The sequence below is a fragment of the Rana temporaria genome, chromosome 4, assembly GCF_905171775.1.
Source record: "Rana temporaria chromosome 4, aRanTem1.1, whole genome shotgun sequence".
Lineage (NCBI taxonomy): Eukaryota > Metazoa > Chordata > Amphibia > Anura > Ranidae > Rana > Rana temporaria.
The window spans coordinates 402,670,016-402,693,201 of NC_053492.1; the positions used below are offsets into that span (position 1 = coordinate 402,670,016).

At 41.5% G+C, this 23,186-nt stretch overlaps 1 protein-coding gene across 1 annotated transcript in view; it reads right to left on the minus strand.

Moving 5' to 3' along the window:
• The window catches only part of LOC120937755 (WD repeat containing planar cell polarity effector), a 480,161-nt gene that overhangs the window by 23,839 nt on the left and 433,136 nt on the right, over window positions 1-23,186 (minus strand). The window contains exon 16 of the mRNA XM_040351220.1: window positions 4,246-4,325. Coding sequence (XP_040207154.1) covers window positions 4,246-4,325 — 80 coding nt within the window. The remainder of the gene's footprint in view (window positions 1-4,245; window positions 4,326-23,186) is intronic.

Below are 23,186 nucleotides of genomic sequence, written 5' to 3' on the forward strand. Positions count from 1 at the left end.
CAGGCTTGATAGATAATGACCAAGCAGGGTTTGTACCCGGGAGAGAAACGAGAGAAAACATTCTAAGAGTAATATTTCTGTTGCAGAAAGCTAAAAAGAACAAAGAACCAGTAGTATTCCTGTCTTTAGATGCCGAAAAGGCGTTTGACAGGCTGGAATGGGAATTTATGCTAGCAAACTTATCCCATATAGGATTTGGTCCAAGTATGCTCAGGTGCATAGGGGCTCTGTATTCGGATCCCTCGGCTCAGGTGAGGGTGAATGGCACCCTCTCGGACAGCTTTTCACTTTGTAATGGGACCCGGCAAGGATGTCCGCTATCGCCTCTCCTATTCGTCCTATCATTGGAGCCTTTACTGGAAACAATACGGATGAATCAGGAAATAGAAGGGATAAAACTGGAGAGAAGGGAGCATAAGATATCTGCATTCGCGGATGACATGATGCTATTCGTATCTAACCCCAGGGAGACACTGCCTAAAATAATGTCGGAATATGAACAGTATGGTGAGATTTCAAATCTCAAAATTAATAAAGACAAAACGGAGATACTAAGTATATCATTAAGTCCACAGGATCGTAGGGAACTTGAGGGCCTCTATCCATTTAAATGGAAGCAGAGGAGGATGAAATATCTAGGTATATACCTGTCCAGCACGGAAAGATACTTCTATGAAGACAATTATATACTATTATTGAACAAAGTAAAATCAGATTTAAAAGGATATAGTATAGATAGAGTATCATGGTGGGGAAGGGTTAATACTATAAAAATTATGATTTTGCCTAAAGTTCTTTATATTTTTCAAACACTTCCGATAAAAATTCCAGAAATGTATTTAAAAATCTTGGAAAAGTTAATAGGAGGTTTCATGTGGAGGGGAAAAAAGCCGCGTATAGCAGTGGAGACCCTGATTAGACCTAAAGAGGAAGGAGGAATACAGCTGCCGGACTTCAGAAGGTACTATGAGGCGGCGGTATTGAGGAGGATTACAGACTGGGTGCAGGGTGAGGGTGGGAGTAAAAAAAAGTGGGTAGAAGTTGAAGAAAGTTTAAGTAAAAAAGAGCTGGGAAATATAATATGGGTACCGAGGCAATATAGAGGACTACCCCTGGACATTCCTGTAATAACAAAAGAAACTTTTAGAATATGGGATAAGGTCTGTAAGAAAAATAAATTGCCCTATAATAGCCCGCTGCTGCCACTTACTGGTACGGACTTCTTCCCGCCGGGCAAGGAGGGGGGGGATGTACCTGAGGTGGGCAACCTCAGACACTCTAAGATTGAAGGATATAATAAAAGGAAATGAACTATGTTCGGTGGGAGAAATCCAAGAGAAATATGGACTGTACCCAGGGGACAGGTGGAGACACAGACAAGTCCAACATTTTGTTGGCAATCTGTCGAAGCCCCTGCGAGCTATGAATGAACTAAATCAATGGGAAAAATATATGACCCAAGGAGAACTTGGGAAATGGGGAATATCAAGTTTCTACAAGATGTTGACAACCAAGATAGAGCTAGGGAAATTGAAAATAATAGAAAGCTGGGAAATAGAACTTAATCAAACCATATCTAATAAGAAGAAGAGACAGGTATTAGAATACGTCCAGGCTACATCGATGGATGCAAAAGTAAAAGAAACCAATTATAAGTTACTTACTAAATGGTACTACGTGCCAATTAAATTGCATAGAATGAATAGTGAGGCCTCCCCCCTATGCTGGAGAGAGTGCGGGATGGAGGGAACTCATGCCCACATATGGTGGCAATGCCCCCTCATACAGGTATAGTGGCGGGAGATACTAGGACTGATAAAAAAAATTAGTGGATATGAGATAAGATATGATCCATGGGAATGTCTGTTTCACACTATGAGTATGTCCAGGAAAAAGTATAGAGGTTCCTTGGTCCCGTTCCTATTGAATGGAGCCAAGGCACTAATACCTAGGAACTGGAGGGAAAATAGAGTACCTTCGATAGGGGAATGGCTCCAAGAAATTGATAAAATGAAAGTGATGGAGGAGCTGTGGTCCTTTCATGTAGAGTCTGGGCCAAGATATGAAATGATTTGGAAGGGATGGAGGGACTTCAGAGCCAGGGGGCAGGAGGGGGGAGATGAGGGAGGAGAGAGTGGAGGGGAATAGAGGAGACCGCTAGTTGGGACTCCTTCCAGAGTACCCCCCCCCCTCTTTTCTGTGTTTTTTTTTTTTTTTTTTGACGGTGGGGGTTTATATTTCAAAACGTGGGTAATGTTCACAATAAGGGAAAATCATAGTCCCTATAATAGTGTGTCTTTTCTGCTTTTTTTCTCTTTTTCTCTTCACAATATAGGGGAAACTGTTTCATTCCCCTTCTGACTATGTTGTTTCTGGGTTGTCTTCTTTCTTTTTTATTTTTGTACACTCAAGTAAATACACAACAAGGGGAATTAACCCCTACATTTTTTACTATATTCTAGATAGACTTAGTGTTTTTTCTTTTTCACAACACAGGGGAAAGTGTCGTTTTTCTTTCCTTTCTCCCTTTCTCACTGTGGAGATTTTCTCCCTTTTTTTTAATTTTTTTTTTTGTTTCTCCTTCTTTTTTATTACTTTATTTTTGCACACCGAAGTAAAATGCACAACTAGGGGAATTAATCCCTATATTTTACATAGATTTGATTTATTGTTTTTCTCCTTTTTTTTTTTTTTCCACAATATAGGAGAAATTGTCTTTTGTCTTATTCTCCTTCTTATTGGGTAGTTTTTGCCCTTTCTCTTTCTCTTGTCAAAATGGGGAAATTGTTTATATGTCTTTTGATTTTTTATTTCCCCTCTTATTATATAGGAAAATATATATTTTTTTTTCATTTTTTGTGTGTTATTTTGCACACTGAAGTTTAATGCACAAGTAGGGGAATTAATCCCTATATTTCATATAAATTTATATATAATTTTTTTTTCTTCTCTTTCCCTCTCTCTCTCTTTTTCTATGCCCTTCCCCCTCCACTCACTATAGGTAGTGTAGCCCTATCCCTAGGTATCTCCCATAGAGAATAGATAGGGAAAGACCGGCTCGGGGGTAGAATGGGATGGAGAAATCCAGGAGTAGTACGTAGTATTGGCAGAAGATGATCCAGCTTTTATACTCTTTTAGTGTAAGGGGTACATATTGAGACCATATATGTTAGTCTGTATATTGATTTTATGCTGTATTTATTGTATTGTTTTGTAAAAAAAATGAATAAAAGATTTTTGGAAAAAAAAAGGAGTACACACGGTCGTTTTTCGGCATGAAAAAAAACGAAATTTTTTAAAACGTCATTTAAAATGATCGTGTGTGGGCTTCACATCGTTTTTCGGCTTCTGAAAAAATTCGAACATGCTGCATTTTTTCATGTCGTTTTTCAAAATGTCGTTTTTCGTGTTGTAAAAAATGATCGTGTGTGGGCAAAAATGACGTTTTAAACCTGCGCATGCCCAGAAGCAAGTTATGAGACGGGAGCGCTCGTTCTGGTAAAACTACCATTCATAATGGAGTAAGCACATTCATCACGCTGTAACAGATTAACGAGGAATCAGCTAAAAGCAGCCCAAAGGCGAATAGAACTTCCACTTTAGAGTGCCGTCGTACGTGTGGTACGTCACCGCGCTTTGTTCATCTTTTTTCAAAAACGATGGTGTGTGGGCAATGTCGTTTTTAAGGATGAAGTTGGAAAAACTTTGTTTTTTGGACATGCTGAAAAATGACATTTTTTTTCATGCCAAAAAACGACCGTGTGTACGCGGCATAAGACATCATGGTAATGGGTGGACCTAGGAACCAGAGCCATTAGGTATTAATTCAACTCAACCACTGTCCACATAAAGCTTATGTTCATTTGCGGTAGACTGTTAAGGTAATGAAATCATTTTTTTCTTAGTTCTGTAGGTGTAATTTTAATACAGATCTTTAGCCTTGGGAAATTGTACCGTAAGTCTGCAGGTACTGACCACATAGGTAGTCTTGTTCAGTGCAAGGTTCCCCAAGGACAAATAGGAATTACTTTAATTTGAGGACACACACTGTGGTGAACAGTCTGCTATTAACGTTCCCCTGCAATACAAAAATATCTCTCTAAAAGCATGGCTCATGTCACATAAAGCACACTTTGTGAATCGTTTACATCCAACACATTCATTGCTCTCTGCAGGTCCACCCAGCTCCCTCTGGTAATAAATTACATCACTCAAAGAATTAAATATCCACTTTCTGATTCATACCACAATTCCAAGGTAGCGCTTTATCCAGAGATTCGGCATAGGCTTCAACTCCAATCTCGTTCTCTATGTGAACTAATTGTCTGCGAAAATAAAAATACAAGAGAAGTAAGGAGGGCAATCATTGGAAACAAGTCATTTAATTTGTTTACACTGCTGAGTGATGTACTTGATTTAGTCATTAAGTGCTCTGTCAGGCTGAACAGCTTTTTGTCTGACCATATTCAGTGTGTTGACTCAACTGTGGCCATGATGTCTCCAAATATCGCCGTGTCTTCACCAGTCAGACTGGATGACCACACATTGGACATTGCTCTCTATTGTGTTAGCATTTGCGATGGCACAGTTTGAGAAACAGTCTTTCCAGCAATATTTGTGTGCAGCAAATGAAATTACAGCACAAAACACTCACAAATCTGTTGTAAGCCGGCACAGCCAAAATAAGGATTAAATTCAGCTTTAGGGAATGTGGACAAATGCATGCAAATAGAGCTTTTGTGTGGCGCCTATTCATTTTTGTTGAAAAAACTGACACATTGCATGTGGTGACACATTTAATTTAATTTACAATACACTGTAGCTAATGCCTACATAATTTAAATGACATATGGTAAGATATTTAAAAAAAAAAATCCTTTGCTTTTTATATGGGTACTTGATTTGGGAGTTATTATTTACCCAATTTCCTTAATTTCTCTTAACCAACAACTTTGTAACTAATGTTGAATTTTTTACTATGCTCATTGTATTTGACTTTTTGTCATTATTTTAATACTTTACAAAATTATTTTAATAAAGCATTATGGAATTAAATAAAAATAGCGATAAAAAAAATCCTCTGCCAAATCATTGGCAAAAATCAATATTAAATTTGATGACTCAGGTCTTTGGTTGGCATCATAGAGGAAGATTGTTGAGATCACCAATGGCGTAGCAGTTATTTCATTCAGCCAGGTTTATTAAAGGAGTTGTAAAGAAAAAAAAAATGTTGCCTAAAATTTATGTCTGCAAGGTAGACAGACAGAATAGTGTAATGATTCTGTTAAAAAACGGTAAATACCTATTAAATTCCTTCATCTATATCACCCCCGGCATTCTAGCTTCTGTTCTCTCATTCACTTCCTGGTTTGCGACGCTCGTTCATGTAAGAACTACATTTCCCAGTCTGCATTGCGGCACACCCAGTAATTCACACCTCCTTGAAGTCTCTTACACATAGAGAGCGTCCTGCCGCGCAGATGTAGTTCCCAGGAGGGGGCGAGCACGTCACTGACCACCGCAGTAAAGCCTGACATCACGGTGGTAAGTAACAATCAGACAAGCAGGAAGTGAACAGAACAGAGAAGAAATAGAGCAACTTCTGAGCAAAAACGAACAATGAGGAAGTGAAAAGAGGAATGTATGCAGGTAAAGAATGCTTATTATGAAATTATTATTTTTCCTTTACAACCCCTTTAAGCCTGACTAAATTCTGGCATAATTATTACAAGCGATACCTAAACCTACCTTTTACCCTGGGCTTGTTCTTGGCGTAAGGTGGAAACGACCAATTAGTGACTGCCTGCCAAAAATCTGTATTAAGATATCTATACAGCTTAGCCATAAGAAGGGCTTTTTTTCACCAGGAACATGGGGGAATGCATTTCTAGCACCTACATCACTGAATGCATGCAGTGGCAAGGGGTAATGAGGTGTGCTATAGGGTCCAATGTTGCCAGCTTCTGAGGGATATATTGTTGCATGGGGAGTCTATTGTTGCTGGGGGGGGGGTCTTATGTTGCTAGTTGGTCAATTGTTGATGGGTGGATCTACTGTTGAGGGAGGGAACTATTATTGCTGTGGGGTTTATTGTTGCTGGGGGGGGTCTTATGTTGCTGGTGGTCAGTTATTGCTATAGTGATCTACTGTTGAGGAGGGGTCTATTGTTGCTGGATGGTCTATTAATTCTGGCTGCTGGGAGATTTATTGTTGCTGGTGGGGTCTTTGTTCCTGGGGTGGGACTGTTGTTGCAAGACAGTATTCTGTTTCGAGCGGTCTGCTGTTGCTGGGGGGATCCATTATTGTTGGGTGTGTCTATTATTATAGGGGGATCTTTTTTTGCTTGGGAGTGGTCTATTGTTGCTGGCTGTGTGGGGTAAATTTTACTGCTTTTATTATAATTACCAAATTGCATACAGATTACTTAGCATCACAAAATGATACTTGTTTCTATTTTCTTTAAAAGAAGTGGTACTGGGAGGTGGGCAGGGGCTGGAAACAAGGGACAGTGCTTGGAGGTGGATAGGGGCTGGAAACAAGGGACATTGCTTGGAGGTGGGTAGGTGGTGGAAACAAGGGACAGTGCTTGGAGGTGGGTAGGGGGTGGAAACAAGGGACAGTGCTTGGAGGTGGGTAGGTGGTGGAAACAAGGGACAGTGCTTGGAGGTGGAGACAAGGAATGACAAGGGGAGAGGGGAGTTTCTGCACCTATTCCCTGATAAAAAAAAAAGCTCTGGCCATAAGTATGTATGTATTTAAGGTCTGTTGGTTTCAATTGAAGTAGACATTTAGGTTTGTTTAAAAAAAAATATGTGTGATTTTTAAAGTTTGCATAGGCATAGTTTTAACCACTTGCTTACTGGGCACTTAAACCCCCCTCCTGCCCAGACTAATTTTCAGCTTTCAGTGCTGTTGCAATTTGAATGACAATTGCAACACTGTACCCAAATTACATTTTTATTATTTTTCCCCCCACAAATAGAGCTTTCTTTTGGTGGTATTTGATCACCTCTGTGGTTTTTATTTTTTGTTTAAAAAATTTAAAAGACAGATTTTTTTTAAATATATATATATTTTTTATATTTTGTTATAACATTTTGCAAACGGGTAATTTTTCTCCTTCATTGATGTACACTGATGAGGCTGCACTGATGGGCACCGATGGGCTGTATTGATGGGCACCGATGGGCTGCATTGATGGGCACCGATAAGGTGGCACTGGTGGGCAACAATAAGGTGGCACTGGTGGGCACTGATGGGCAGCACTGAAGGGCATTGATAGGTGGGCACTGAGAAGTAGCACTTATAGGTGGCATTGATAGGTGGCAGTGATGGGTACTGATGAGTGGCAGTGATGGGCACTGATCGGTTACACTGATAGGCAGCATTACTAGGTGACACTGATTGGCATCACAGGTGGGCATTGATAGGTGGCACTGTGGGCATTGATAGGTGGCAGTGTGGGCATTGATAGGTGGCATTGCGGGCATTGATAGGTGGCACTCTGGGCTCTGGCAAGTGGCAATGGCAGATGGGCACTGGGCAGGTGGTATTTTTGGGCACAAAGGAGGCAGATGTGCCTCTTTCCTCATCGGGACCGATGTCCCTTGTAAACAAGCTGTCAGCGTGAGGAGAAAAAAAACGATTACCGATCCTTTGTTTACATCATGTGATCAGCTGTCATTGGCTGACAGCTGATCACATGTTAAGGGGCCGGGATCAGCCCCTTACTCTGATCTGTGATCACCTGAGTCTCAGTGACTTGGGTGATCACAGGGGGCACCACGCGCGCCCTGCAGGGGCATGCAGGGAGCGTGCGAAGAGGAGGACGTCTATTGACCTTCCGGCAATTCAGGTCCGCGCAATTCCTTTTCCATTGTTCTTCATAAAAGTAGTACAAATAAACAGAATTTATATGAAGACAGCAGTTCTTTACTGCTACTGCTGGAAACAACCTGCTAACCATGGCAGCCTCTGACCATTTTGCTGCTGTATACAACTTTATAGAGAATAATGGTGTGCCTATCTTCCTGGTTGCTGAAGGTTTTTGACAAATTTGCCTCATCCTATAGGCCAGTGGTTCTCAACCTGGGGGTCGGGACCCCCTCGGGGGTCGAATTACTATTTGCCAGGGGTCACCGAATCCTGGGCTGTTCCTGAAGCCCATCAAGGCTGTCCCTGGAGGCCTGTGGCCACCCAGCTGGGCTGTTCCTGGAGCCCACAGCCGCCCACTCAGCCTCTTCACAGCCGCCCATTCAGTTCATGGCATGGCTGGGGGGGGGGCAGAGACTAGAGGTCAGCTGACTGGTGAGGAATGTGAAGTGGGAGGGGCTGGCGGAGACCCTATCTCCTGATTTTGGAATAAGTGTCACTGCTGTGAGACACCACAACTGATTATAGTTGCCATTAATAGTGCCCACTGCAGTTCTCAGATCAGCAGATGACATTGATCAAGGGCACCTAAGTTGGCTGATCAGAACTCCCCTCCCAGCACTGCCACTCATCCCATCCCCCCCTCCCCCCACCAAGAGAAGGAATAAAAATACATGGAAGGGAAAGGAAAAGAGGGGGAGGAACAAAGAAAAAGGGAAAGAATAAGAGAAGAAAAAAGGCTAGAGAGATGGATGGGGGGAAAAAAACAAGAATCTAGGATAGAGAGAGAAAGAAAGGAGAACAAAGAGTGGTACATCCTAAATTGTACCATAAGCAGGGCTCAAGTCCTGCGGGAACGCGTGGGAACGGAGTTCCTGCACTTTTTTCACAGCAGGAACGCAGTTCCCTTTGCAGGACTAAAGCAGCCGAGCCACCCGAGCCAATCCTTCACTGAGCGGCGATGCCCAGCTTGACTCACTGTCAGGGGCATGCGAACCTTAGTAATCCTTTATGTTACTGGCCGCTTCCTGTATATGGATTCATTGGGTAGTGTGCGGGTATTCCGTCACTTCCTCGATGCCGCAATGTTTCCTGGGAGCTTTTGTCATTGTGGAGGTCTGCCGCGAGTTATCGCGGGATTTAGAAAGAACATGCACTTTAGTAATTATGCATATGAGCGTATCATTTTTTTTTTTGGTGGGGGAGTGGATCTTGGGTGGGAGTTCTCACACTTTTTTCCCCAGGACTTGACACCTGACCATAAGGGGTATTAATACTGTATGGGTGGAAGGGACTCAGGTAGCGCTAAAATGTCCGTGGGGTAGGGGTGCAAATTACTTGTCTTGCTGGCAACCCACGCTATGGAATTTTTTTGTTAGGGGTCCCCACAACTTGGGAAATTTTATCAAGGGGTCACGGCACTAGAAAGGTTGAGAACCACTGGTATAGGCTGGCTTTACACTTAACGTGTAACTAAAGTCAAACTTTTTTTCTGGATAGAGTGGAGAGGGATTAGAACCCATTTCAGTTTTTAATGCTGCCTGTGCTCCTGTTAGGGAGATTTATTCTCTCTATTTGTACTGTTTACCGTTATCACTTTCAAAGGGAAAGTAGAAGAAAATCCCAAATTTTGGGTTGACATAAGTACAGTAATAGAGGGGAAATCTTCCAATAGGGACACTAGTTCTGGTGACCCTGGTGACACCCTGCGATTGCCTCACTTTGGAGGGATTTCATTTCACTTCCTGCTTTGGTTTGGGGGACAGAAAGTGAAGAGAAACCTCCCCTATAGGGCACAGATGGCAAAAAAACTGACATGTTATAATCCTCCCTAAGCCTAGGTTCAGCTGAACTCACACAAATGCATTAACGCATTTCATTCCTGATTTCAGAGACATCTGTGCGGGTTTCTGGTCAATAGAAATCGCACCCCAAAATCGCCAAAAGTAGTACAAAAACTACTTTTGGGAATTGGTGGGGCACCGCAAATGCGGTGTCGCATTGATTCAGACGCTGCCTTTGCCGGCAATTGCTGCCTATTTGGCATGCGATTTGACATGTCAAATTGCATGCCAAATCGCATCAATGTGAACCAGGGATTACTCTATGAAACAAATGTTTCCTTTAGTTACATTTAAGCTCTGTATTGTGTTGCACAAAAAAGTACCTGCAGAATTTTTAGCAATGCATTGAGGTGCACTGCAAGCCGAAATAAAACAATGGGTCACCTTAATGAAGTGTGTTTCAAGACATGAAAACATGTTGTCAACACATACAAACATGAAGGCTCCCTACAACCTGGTACACAAAACTGACAGTGCCGGTCGGAGCCGCTGTACTAACGATCCGCGATTCTTTTGTTTTCTGAACAGGGAATGGCCTCCCCCCAGAACACTCCGGTCAGAGATCTCAGCCATTGGCTGAGAGCACGGGTCGGAAGCCGGTCGGCTGCTGGTATTTCGGCATACTCGTCTGACAGAAGTTGGCCAAACAGCCGGCTTCTGTAGGACCAGCTGCCATACACACGGGCCAAATGTCGGCCAGTTTTTATTGAACCAGTCGATGTCGCGCGATATTCGGCCCATTTATACTAGGCTTCTAAGTAGAGAAACAAAAGAACACAGTCCTGCACGTGGGCCACCATGTGGAAAATAAGCTGTCTATGGCTGCTACAACACTGGCTATATAGATTCTATGAGTATTTATAATATATGTATCGTACGTCCTGAATAGAAGTCAGTTATTTTATTTTTAGCTGGTAACATTTTGAGAAAACACAGAAATGCTGATGTTGCATCCTATTAGGTAGTTTTGAACACTCATTTTTCATGTAGCCAAAATTCCAAAACATCGGGCCCTAGTTCTCATAATGTAAATACAGCGTGAGAATGTATTATATCTTTGTGTTGAGTGTTATGGTGTCAGAGGGTAGAAAACACAAGCTATGCTCATTGCTGCATTAAAAATATGCGTTTTGGCTTAGCCAAGCTGACATATGTGGAGAAAATCTGATTTCTGCCACAGAGCACTAGCTCATTATGTTGCATGCTCCCAGAGGTTAATGTGTGCTTGGTGCATGCTTGGCAGTACAAAGGCAAGAATCCATGTTTATGCATAAAAGTTAATTAAAGCATTTAGACAACAAAAGGATATGGCAATATGGCAGAGGGAATCCATACCTAGCTCTCATACCCAATAATGACCAAAGAATTTAACTCACTGTTTAATACTTCTTAATGTTGCCAATTATCATAATTGTTTAAGTGTTGTACTATTTTATTTAATCCTAAGCCTAGGCTTCAGAACAGCGAAATTTATGAATTGCAAACAGTGTGAAGATGACTTGATGCAGTACAGAGCTTCATTGCCTGTCTTGTGTGAGCTTAAGTAGATGTAAATCCTAACTAAATGACATTTATTTTGCTAAAGCAGTGTGTATAATAAATAACCGTGTGTTCTTGTTTTCGGCTAGGTTCACACCAATGCGTTTTGCAGAAACGCACCACAGTCCATTTAAAAAGATTTTCTATGCGTCACGTTCACCTCCATGCGTTTTCAACTGGTGCATTTTTTGGAAAGGGTCAGGAACTTTTTTGCCCACTGGAGGTTGCTTTTTTGGTTCTGTAGCAACGTAGCAGAAATGTATCAATGACGTATCAAAAACCTCCCAAAATAGCCAAAGGCATCAGAAATGCTTGTTAAAAAAATAGCCGCAACCCACAAAAGTGTGAATCTAGCCTTGATCTGTTTTTCATCCTTTGTTGCATCTCCCTACTGCAGCTTCTTCCTGTCTACATGTACTCAATTGATGACTGCATGGCATTTCTAATGGTGGTCTTCCTCATAGTGATAAAATTTTATCATACCTGCATGATGTACAGTGGGGAAAATAATTATTTGATCCCCTATAGATTTTGTATGTTTGCCCACATACAAAAAAAAATAAGGATCTATAATTTCTTATCATAAGTGTATTTTAAATGATAGAGACAGAATATCAACCAAAAATCCAGAAAAACACATCATACAAATGTTATAAATTGAGTTGCATTTCAGTGAGTAAAATAAGTATTTGATACCCTATTGAATAAGTCTGTATGACGAAACATGTTGGGGCGTGGCTAAACGGCAACTATCTGTAAGCACTTCATGCTGTACACCAGATCAGAGAGTTATGCCGCATACACGTGATAATTTTTAATGTTCTAGAAAAAACAACGTGTTTTTCGACGTGATTCTTGTCAAGCCGGCCTTGCCTACACACGATCGTGAAAAAAAATGCTTGAGCAAAGCGCAGTGACGTATAAAACGTACAACGGCACTATAAAGGGGAAGTTCCATTCGGATGGCGCCACCCTTTGGGCTGCTTTTGCTGATTTTGTGTTAGTAAAAGTTTGGTGAGAGACGATTCGCGCTTTTCAGTCTTCGTGATTTTTAGTCTATTACAGCGTGATGAATGTGCTATCTCCATTACAAATGCTAGTTTTACCAGAACGAGTGCTCCCATCTCCCAAGCGCCCAGAGGCGATTCAGTTCGCATGTGCCGCGTTATATAAGTTTTTCATTCATTCATTCATCTCATAACTTGCTTCTAAGCATGCGCGTGTTTTTCACATCGTTAAAGCTTACACGCGACCGTTTTTCACGACGTGAAAAACGACGCAAAAAATTAGAGCATGTTCTAAATTTTTAATGCCCATTTTTCACGTCATGAAAAATGCTCTGGAGCCTACACACGATCGTTTTTAACCCCTTCCCGACCGCCGCATGTACATATACGTCGGCAGAATGGCACGTACAGGCACATTGGCGTACCTGTACGTCCCTGCCTAGACGTGGGTCGGGGGTCCGATCGGGACCCCCCCCGCGACTTGCGGCGGTCGGGTCCCCTCGGGGAGCGATCCGGGACGACGGCGCGGCTATTTGTTTTTAGCCGCTCCGTCGCGATCGCTCCCCGGAGCTGAAGAACGGGGAGAGCCGTATGTAAACACGGCTTCCCCGTGCTTCACTATGGCGCTGCATCGATCGAGTGCTCCCTTATATAGGGAGACTCGATCGATGACGTCATTCCTACAGCCACACCCCCCTACAGTTGTAAACACACACACAGTGTACACCAAATCCTACAGCGCCCCCTGTGGTTAACTCCCAAACTGCAACTGTCATTTTCACAATAAAGAATGCAATTTAAATGCATTTTTTGCTGTGAAAATGACAAAAATCCCAAAAATGTGTCAAAATTGTCCGAAGTGTCCGCCATAATGTCGCAGTCACGAAAAAAATCGCTGATCGCCGCCATTAGTAGTAAAAAAAAAAAAAATAATAAAAATGCAATAAAACTATCCCCTATTTTGTAAACGCTATAAATTTTGCACAAACCAATCGATAAACGCTTATTGCGATTTTTTTTACCAAAAATAGGTACAAGAATACGTATCGGCCTAAAATGAGGAAAAAAAAAATGTTATATATGTTTTTGGGGGATATTTATTACAGCAAAAAGTAAAAAATATTGCATTTTTTTCAAAATTGTAGCTCTATTTTTGTTTATAGCGCAAAAAATAAAAACCGCCGAGGTGATCAAATACCACCAAAAGAAAGCTCTATTTGTGGGGAAAAAAGGACGCCAATTTTGTTTGGGAGCCACGTCGCACGACCGCGCAATTGTCTGTTAAAGTGACGCAGTCCCAAACTGTAAAAACACCTTGGGTCTTTGGGCAGCAATATGGTCCGGGGCTTAAGTGGTTAATGACAAAAAAAATTCACGTCATGTGTACGTGGCTTGGCTAGGGGAGCGGGTGAGAGTGAGGCCCCGTACACACGACCAGTTTCCTCGGCAGAATTCAGCTTCCGACCGAGTTTCTGGCTGAATTCTGCCGAGAAACCCGGCCGTGTGTACACTTTCGGCCGAGGAAGCCGACGAGGAGCTCGGCGAGGAAATAGAGAACATGTTCTCTATTTCCTCGTTGTTCTATGGGAGCTCTCGGCCCGCCGAGCTCCTCGGCGGCTTCAGGGCTGAACTGGCCGAGGAACTCGATGTGTTTGGCACGTCGAGTTCCTCGGCCGTGTGTACGGGGCCTGATATCTAAGCTGGACACCTTGGGTCTGTAAAATTTTAAGAGCCTAGCCGTTGGGTCATGAGCGCGCCGCCGCCGGCGTGTTTGCGACCAGATCTGAGGCTCCGTGACCGTGGGACCCGATTGCCGACGGTGTCCTGTAAAAGGAGAAAAAATACCTGCTTGCAAAATTTTATAACAAACTATTAAAAAAATATTTATTTTTTCAAAATTTTCGGTAATTCTTTTGTTTCTTTAGCAAAAAATAAAAACCCCAGTAGTGATTACATACCACCAAAAGAAAGCTCTATTTGTGTGCAAAAAATTATAACATTTTTGTTTGGGTACAGTGTTGCATGACCGCGCAATTGTCATTCAAAATGCAACAGCACTGAAAGCTGAAAATTGGCCTCGGCAGGAATGGTGTTTAGGTGCCCAATAGGCAAGTGGTTAAAAGTGACTTTTCAAATTACATACCATGTTAAATCTTCTTTAAAATTTTAGTGATTGGGTTTACTGGAACTTACCAGGTCTGAGAGGACACTCTGGTCTAAGCATTGTGGACAAGAGCTGGGTGTAATCTTACCCCTGAGTGGAGGGCATGGGCGCGCCCCCCCTATACATGCCACCGCCACCCCAATACATGTGTCCGGCCTCTTGCAGGACGGGGGAGTTTTTTTTAAGCACTATAGGCTTCAAAATAGGGTGGGCTCGGGGCGCAGTGAATACACTCACAGCCCACCCAGGTGTGTTAGAATAGCAAATTAATATTCGCAATTCTAATTCTGGGTCTGAAACCCATCATTGGCTGAAAAGATAGGCGATCCTATTGGATGCCTAGGAGGAGGGGAGGAGACGCACAGCTGCCATGATGGAGGAAAGGCTGCCTGTTGTCAGATGCCTGCTGCCTAGATGGGGTAAGTGCCAAGTCAACCACCAGACGGAGTGGTTGTTTGCCGCCCCCCCCCCCCAAAAAAAAACACTGGTGGAGGGAATTGACACCCCTCTCTACAGAGCCTCACCGGAAGATATGTAGATTGTCAATCACCTGTTGTGTGCCAGAGGAAGGGTGTCAGGAGTCAGCACAGGAGATGACCAGATATATGTAGTTACACACAGAAATTGGGACCAGACCATGTGCATATGTATGCATATGTATATATAACTAGTTTACAATCACTTTAAATATCATGGAAAGATGCACATATAAGCATGTTGTGAGTGAAGAATAATAGCTGATGTTGGGCACTAGACTGTAAGTATAGTAATCATACAACTAGACAAGACCTTTCAATAGTGATGGCATAAGGATTCAGGCTAGCAGGCTTTTCTGCTTGCGCAAGGCTGGAAGATTGAAGTCAGCAGTGCTTCACCTCATTTACTGAGCTAAGGGAAAATCTCCTTACAAAGTAAACAGACGATTTTCCTTTAGTAAATCAATCCCGATGACTAAGCATAGCAAATCTAACAGGTTCCTGTTCTCCTAGATTTTATTCATTAATTAGGACACGGGTACCATTATTCCAAACTATTATCTGGGAACATAAATCACACTCCCTTTCTTGTTTAGTGAGGCTGTAGTAGTAAGAGTATCCTAAAACATGTTTCAGCTTGAATTACCTTAGAGCAATTAAAACAATGACAGAGGGTTGTTTACGGGTTACTGTACGTTATTGTAATTTGCATACAATTATCGAAATCGAATAAAGCAAAAAAAGAAAGAAAGAAAAATAAATGAAAAATTAATAAGTTATTAAAAGATAAAATAATAAAACTCGCTTTTGTTGCAATACTTAACTTTCATCCAAATATTTATTCTGCACTACTTTTTTTTCTTCATCTAGATGTCATCATTTCTAAGGCCAGCATCATTCGACCCAATTTCTTAGCGCCCAGGTCAATCTGGACCCATCCTAACCAGTGACTGGACAGTAAAAAAAGAAACAGCACAGTGATGAGCTCATCTCTCTGTTTTCTCCTCCTATCAGCACATGAACTGATGCTTCCTCTAAGGCCTCGTACACACGATAGGTTAAACAGAGGACAACGGTCTGATGGACCGTTTTCATCGGTCAAGACCGATCGTGTGTGGGCCCTATAGGTTATTTAACCATCGGTTAAAAAAAAGCCAACTTTCTTTAAATTTAACCAATGGATTCCTAACCGATAGGTCAAAACCGATCGTTAGTAGGCACAACCTTCGGTTAAAAATCCATGCATGCTCAGAATCAAGTCGACGCATGCTTGGAAGCATTGAACTTCGTTTTTTTCAGCACGTCGTTGTGTTTTACGTCACCGCGTTCTGACACGATAGTTTTTTTAACCGATGGTGTGTAGGCGCAACGGACCATCAGTCAGCTTCATCGGTTAACCGATGAAAACGTTCCATCAGACCGTTCTCATCGGATGGATTGATCGTGTGTATGCAGCTTAACATTACAGCCCTTTTGTATAGGGACTTCAAGAGGTTGATACCAGGTCAAATTCAGTGAGGCTGAAAAGGTATATATACACCTCCTCACAAGAATTGAAGAGGTAAATAGGTTGGAGGACATGCTATTATCTGCCCAAGGTCGGTATGAGATGTACTCCGAAACTTGGGCACAATGGAATAAATTTTAATTCTTGGAGGAAGGAGGGGCTCTTTTTGCGCCTTGAGGTCATTAAATAGGGGGCGGGAAGAGAAGTAAATGCCTGTTGGGCTTTCCATCTCCCCTGCCAGCGGCTACACTGGTTATGGTTCTTGTATTTGTCTTTTTTTTTCTAGTTTTGTTTTTATATTATAAAGGTGGTATGTTATCCGATCATTTTGGACGGAAATGATTAATCAAGTTCAGAATGCGGATGGTCTCTTTAAATATTGGTTTGAGTTTTAATAAGTTAATGAATATTGGACAATCCGATAGGACTGCTTATAGATCTATATCAATCATGAATAATGCTGTATATTTGATTTGGTGTAGATTTTATTGTTGTTTATTAGATTGATGTATTGTATTAAATAGATTGGTTGTTTTCTGTAAGATGCATAACATAACAAAAAAGAAAAAAAGAAAAAAAGAAAAGAAAAGGTATATATAAACATTTACACGCAGCCTGCCCTTGTTGCCTTTTAGGTGAAACAAAACTATCACAACGGTTTGTAATGAATTTATGTAACTGATATTGCATGCTATAGTTTGGTACAGAGGTTGATTAAAAGGGATTATGGTATTACTGAGGTATGAAAAAATTGGTTGGATCCAAACCAAAGGAAATCTTAAACACTTTTATTGTTTTAAATATTAGCATGCACTGTTTTTACTTTGTAATTTTTATCTTATGATACATTCACTTATGCCTTTTTGGCATGATTTATCTGTTTTAAAGAGATAATACACCCATTTGTAGTTGTTTGAAATAAATTACTTTACAGTACAAGCAGCTTGAGAGGTAAGTGTCGGCTTGTTTTAAAGTTCTTTTGCTGCTAGTTAAGAAAACAGAATGTGAATACTTTAATGTCCATAGTCTGTGCACAGATGCATTTTAACCTCCCTGGCGGTATGATTCTGTCTGGAATTACGTACCAAAAGCGGTACAATTATTTTGCAAGGAAATTTGGCGTTTTATACTGTAGGTCTGTAATTTTTAGGAATAACTCACTTAAATCTGACCAAACAAGAGTCTTGTAGGCATCCCCGGTATGATTTTTTTTTAAAAACAAAATTATAAATTATAATATAATAAATAATTGTAAATAATTATAACAAATAATAATAATATAATTATAATAAAAATTATTCAATAATGTAATCAACTCAAAATCACTGAAATTTGCTCAGCTGCAGAATTGTCGCTGTCATTACTTTTATTTTTTATGACGAATTTCCCCACAAATCACTATCACACAATTCTGCAAGTGATTATAATTTATTATCGCTGTTTTCTAGCTGCTCTAAAACCATTTTTAACATAAAGGGACACTTTTGGACAATCTACAGTTTTCAGGCATAAAGAATAGTTTGTATTATACAAAAGAACGTGTAGGGCACTGGGCAGACCACTAGGGACAAGGGGTGTGTGTATTTTTTACATACAGTACTGTAATCTATAAGATTACAGTATACTGTGTGTATTGTGTTTATTTACTTTTTTGAATTTGGCGCCGTTCTCCGCCCCATGCGTCGTAACGTCGCAGGGAACGGAGATCGGCGGCACACTGGGACACTGTGAATCGAGCGAGGACCCGCTCGCTCACACAGCGGGGATGCATCGCAGGATCCAGGGACAAGGTGAGTAACTTGTCTGTGGATGCTGCGAGCAGGTAAGCCGCGCCGCTGCACACTCTGCACAGCTACCCCAAACGTGACTCGGGGATACCGATTGCAGCATGAAAAAACCACCCCGAGTCACGCTCGGGGATACCGCCAGGCAGGTTAAGAATGTATATTTTTTTAAGTGAAAAGATAATTCCTGCCCTTACCTCGCTATGCTTGCACTCTTTACTATTTACAACATAACCCTAATGCAATATTAGAGTAAACCCCAAATCCACTGTAGGAAACCTAGTTTTATATACAGTGAGTACACCCTAACATTTTTGTAAATATTTTATTATATCTTTTCATGTGACAACACTGAAGAAATTGCACTTTTCTACAATGTAAAGTAGTGAGTGTACAGCTTGTATAACAGTGTAAATTTGCTGTCCCCTCATAATAACTCAACACACAGCCATTAATGTCTAAACCGCTGGCAACCAAAGTGAGTACACCCCTAAGTGAAAATGTCCAAATGGGAACCCAATTAGCCATTTTCCCTCCACCGGTGTCATGTGACTCGTTAACGTTATAAGGTCTCAGGTGTGAATAAGGAGCAGGTGTGTTAAATTTGGTGTGAAAAAAAGGGAGAAAAAACTGCGCTAATAAAATAATGAAAAACCCGTAACTCAAACGGGTATGAAAGTGATAGCTAGTGAAGCAAATGTAAAGCTGCACCTTACTGTGTAACATTAAACAGTGATATAAATATGGAAAAAAACAAGTTGCGCTAAACATTATAAACAATTAATGTGACCAAATATAAAACAAAAGTGAATTATATGATCAATTAAAACTTAACAATCATCATATAGTCATTTAACATGGATGAAACCCTCGAACAAGAGTCTATGTATAAAGTGATTGAAATGTTGGATCACAGAAGTGATCAAAGTGAGATGCTCCTTCACCAGTGAAAAAAAAGATTCCTCAAGGTATGTAATCAGATAAACCACCAATACGGAGTGACAACCAGATAGCTAGGAAGTTCCAGGTGAGAGGTGAGTCGGGAGGAAGTAGAGAGAAGACGTTGCTGGAACTGGCAGCAGAGGAGACTGTTTCCATCCAGTTCGTGGCTTTGCAATCCCTTTTACCTTCATGCTACCTGGGGTCCCCTATAATCAAGGGACCGCCGGGATCTGGTAAGCAGATTCACATGCTTTGTTGGTGGAGGATCCTAGCTATCTGGTTGTCACTCCGTATGGGTGGTTTATCTTATTACATACCTTGAGTACTCTTTTTCTTCACTGGTGAAAGAGCATCTCACTTTGATCACTTCTGTGATCCAACATTTAAATCACTTTATACATAGACTCTTGTTCCAAGGTTTTCATGTTAAATAATATGATGATTGTTAAGTTTTAATTGATCATATAATTCACTTTTGTTTTATATTTGGTCACATTGTTTATAATGTTTAGCGCAACTTGTTTTTTTTCCGTGTTAAATTTGGTGTTATCGCTCTCACTCTCTCATACTGGTCACTGGAAGTTCAACATGGCACTTCATGGCAAAAAACTCTGAGGATCTGAAAAAAAGAATTGTCACGCTACATAAAGATGTCCTAGGCTATAGGAAGATTTCCAAAACCCTGAAACAGAGCTGCAGCATGGTGGCCAAGACCATACAGAGATTTAACAGTACAGGTTCCACTCAGAACAGGCCCCGCGATGGTCGACCAAAGAAATTGAATGCACATGCTCAGCGTCATATCCAGAGGTTGTCTTTGGGAAATAGACATATAAGTGCTGCCAGCATTGCTGCAGAGGTTGTATGGGTGGGGGTCAGCCTGTCAGTGCTCAGACTATATGCCGCACACTGCATCAAATTGGTCTGCATGGCTGTTGTCCCAGAAGGAAGCCTCTTCTAAAGATGATGCATAAGAAAGCCTACAAACAGTTTGCTTAAGACAAGCAGACTAAGAACATGGATTATTGGAACCCTGTCCTGTGGCCTGATGAGACCAAGATAAACTTATTTGGTTCACATGGTGTCAAGCGTGTGTGGCGGCAAACCAGGTGAGGAGTAAAAAGACAAGTGTGTCTTGCCTACAGTCAAGCATGGTGGTGGGAGTGTCATGGTCTGGGGCTGCATGAGTGCTACCAGCACTGGCGAGCTACAGTTCATTGAGGGAACCATAAATGCCAACATGTAATGTGATATACTGAAGCAGAGCATGATCCCCTCCCTTCGGAGACTGGGCCGCAGGGCAGTGCTCCAACATGATAACGACACCAAAAAAACCTCCAAGATGACCACTGCCTTGCTAAAGAAGCTGAGGGTAAAGGTGATGGACCTGCCAAGCATGTTTCAGACCTAAACCCTATTGAGCATCTGTGGGGCATCCTCAAATGGAAGGTGGAGGAGCACAAGGTCTCTAACATCCACCAGCCCTGTCATGGAGGAGTGGAAGAGGACTAAAGTGGCAACCTGTGAAGCTATGGTGAACTCCAAGCCCAAGAGGCTTAAGGCAGTGCTGGAAAATAATGGTAGCCACACAAAATGTTGACACTTTGGGCCCAATTTGGAAATTTTCACTTAGAGGTGTACTCACGTTTGTTGCCAGCGGTTTAAACAAATGCCTGTGTGTTGAGTTATTTTGAAAATGTACACTGTTATACAAGCTATACACTCACTACGTTACATTGTAGCAAAGTGTAATTTCTTCAGTGATGTCACATGAAGAGGTATAGAAAAATATTTACAAAAATGTGTGCGGTGTACTCACTTTTGTGAGATACTGTATGTTATATTGAAACTAAAGGCACGATAACTTACCTTAGGTTCAATGGTCTGACACTTACAAAGTCCCTCATTGGCAACTGGCATCTTTTTCCTGGGTTCTTCCTGGTGCCAGTTTTCAACCATTTTGATTGACGTCACTGTCGTGACAGGGTTGACGTCACTGCCGTGCACACTACCAGCATGCACAGCTCAGTATACATTCTCCAGAGGATTGAAAATAAGCAGGTAAGTATACTTTACATTGCATGTCTCTTCTGCAATAAAAAGCCTGCTTGTTTGCATTTTTAACATTTAGTTCCACTTTAAGCTCTTACTTTTTCTTTGGACTGGGATTTGTCTTCATCTACCAGGTATGCAGATTTTTAGGTAGATTCAGTAAGAGTTAGGCCGGCTTATCAGTAGGTAAGCCGACCTAACTCAGAATCTACGCCGACTTATGTTTAAGCGTATGCTCAAACAGAGATACGCTAAAACATATCTAAGATACGACGGCTTGCGCCGTCCTATCTTAGATTGCAATATTTCGGATGGCCGCTAGGTGGCGCTTCCATTGCGGTCGGTGTAGAATATGTAAATGAGTAGATACGCCGATTCACGAACGTACGCCCGGCCGACGCAGTATTTTTACGCCGTTTACGTAAGAGATAGGCCGCGTAAAGTTAGAGCTGGGCCCTAGTTGGAATAGTAATGTCAAGTATGGCCGCCGTTCCCACGTCGAAATTTGAATTTTTTACGTCGTTTGCGTAAGTCGCCCGTGAATCGGGATTTACATCCACATCGAAATCAATAGGCCCGTGCGGTGTACTTAGCCGCAATGCACACTGGGAAATGTAGGTGCCCGGCGCATGCGCAGTTCGCAAAAAACGTAAGGTCAAGCCCCATTAACATACAACACGCCCCCCTCAAACACATTTGAATTAGGCGCCCTTACGCCCGCCGATTTAGGCTACGCCGCCGTAACTTAGCAGGTAAGTACATTGTGAATCATGTACTTGCCTCGCTAACTTACGGCGGCGTAGCTTAAATGCCTTAAGCTACGCCACCGCAAAGTTGCGGCCATGTACTTGAATCTAGCTAATTGTATCTATTTTGAAAAAGAAAATGGCCAAATGATCATTAGCCATTTTCATTCAGACTAAAAAGGAAAATTTTGGGTCAAAAGTTTTCTAAGCACATTTAATATTCTGCGTCTGAAATGGTCACACTTCCTATTAGTCTAATCTCCTATTATAATTTTTTGTCTAATCTTCAGTATAATTTCAAACTAATCTTTTAACATAATACATTTCCATGGGTGAATAAGCTGGGCTTCCTTTTTCAAAGTCTGAAACCCTTTTCAAGTTAAACAAATAAATACAATAAATGGTATGAATGGGCTTATTAACCTGTTCATTTTGTGTATTTAGTTGAGTGAATTCAAAGTGCCCACAGGGGGATGCCCTAGTGGGTGGACACAACGCAGCTGAATTCCAGAGCTATACCGCCTTTATAATGTACTATTGGAAAGGCAATCTAAGGCAACTGTGGAGTGAGATCAGATCTTTCCCATGTCTTTGTACGCATTGTCTCTATAAAGTTAGGGACAGTGAAGCAGGCTGTGAATCTATAAAGGGACCCACTGCAATTGTGTTCTTCATCAGCTTCCTGCAAGTAAATAAACCTGGGATAATGCCTTCATCCAAAGGCTTATTGGCTCAGCAATAGGAACTGAAGAATGGAACTCATTTAACTAGGTTACAAACTGAAGGAGTATAGCTTCTTAGATGGCATTCGCTCTTTCTTCTGTGGCCTGAAATGCTTCCTTCATGTTCCTGTTTATTCGCATGGAAACTTTAAATTGCTGTTTTGGCTGCCAGGTACAACCAAATAGGCTTGAAGAAGCCGACTTCAATAATGATAACAATAATTATGTTGTTTTTTATTATAATTACTTATAATGCTTTTGTTTTTTTATATTACAAGCCATAGTAAAAAGGTTGGGATGGGATAGCAACAAACAGTCTCACAGCAATTGCAATGTGAATGACGTCATGCCTTCTAAGTGTTGGCATACATTTTACAGGTTTTGCTGCTCCTGCATGGCAGAGTTGCTGCCTTAACTGATCGGTGATAAAACTAACTTCACATAAACCAAATGTACTGCTAAATGTACAGCCTGAGTGTGATTTTATTTTTGCACAGTGCATTGTCAGCCCCTGGTGTCAGTAAAGTGTTA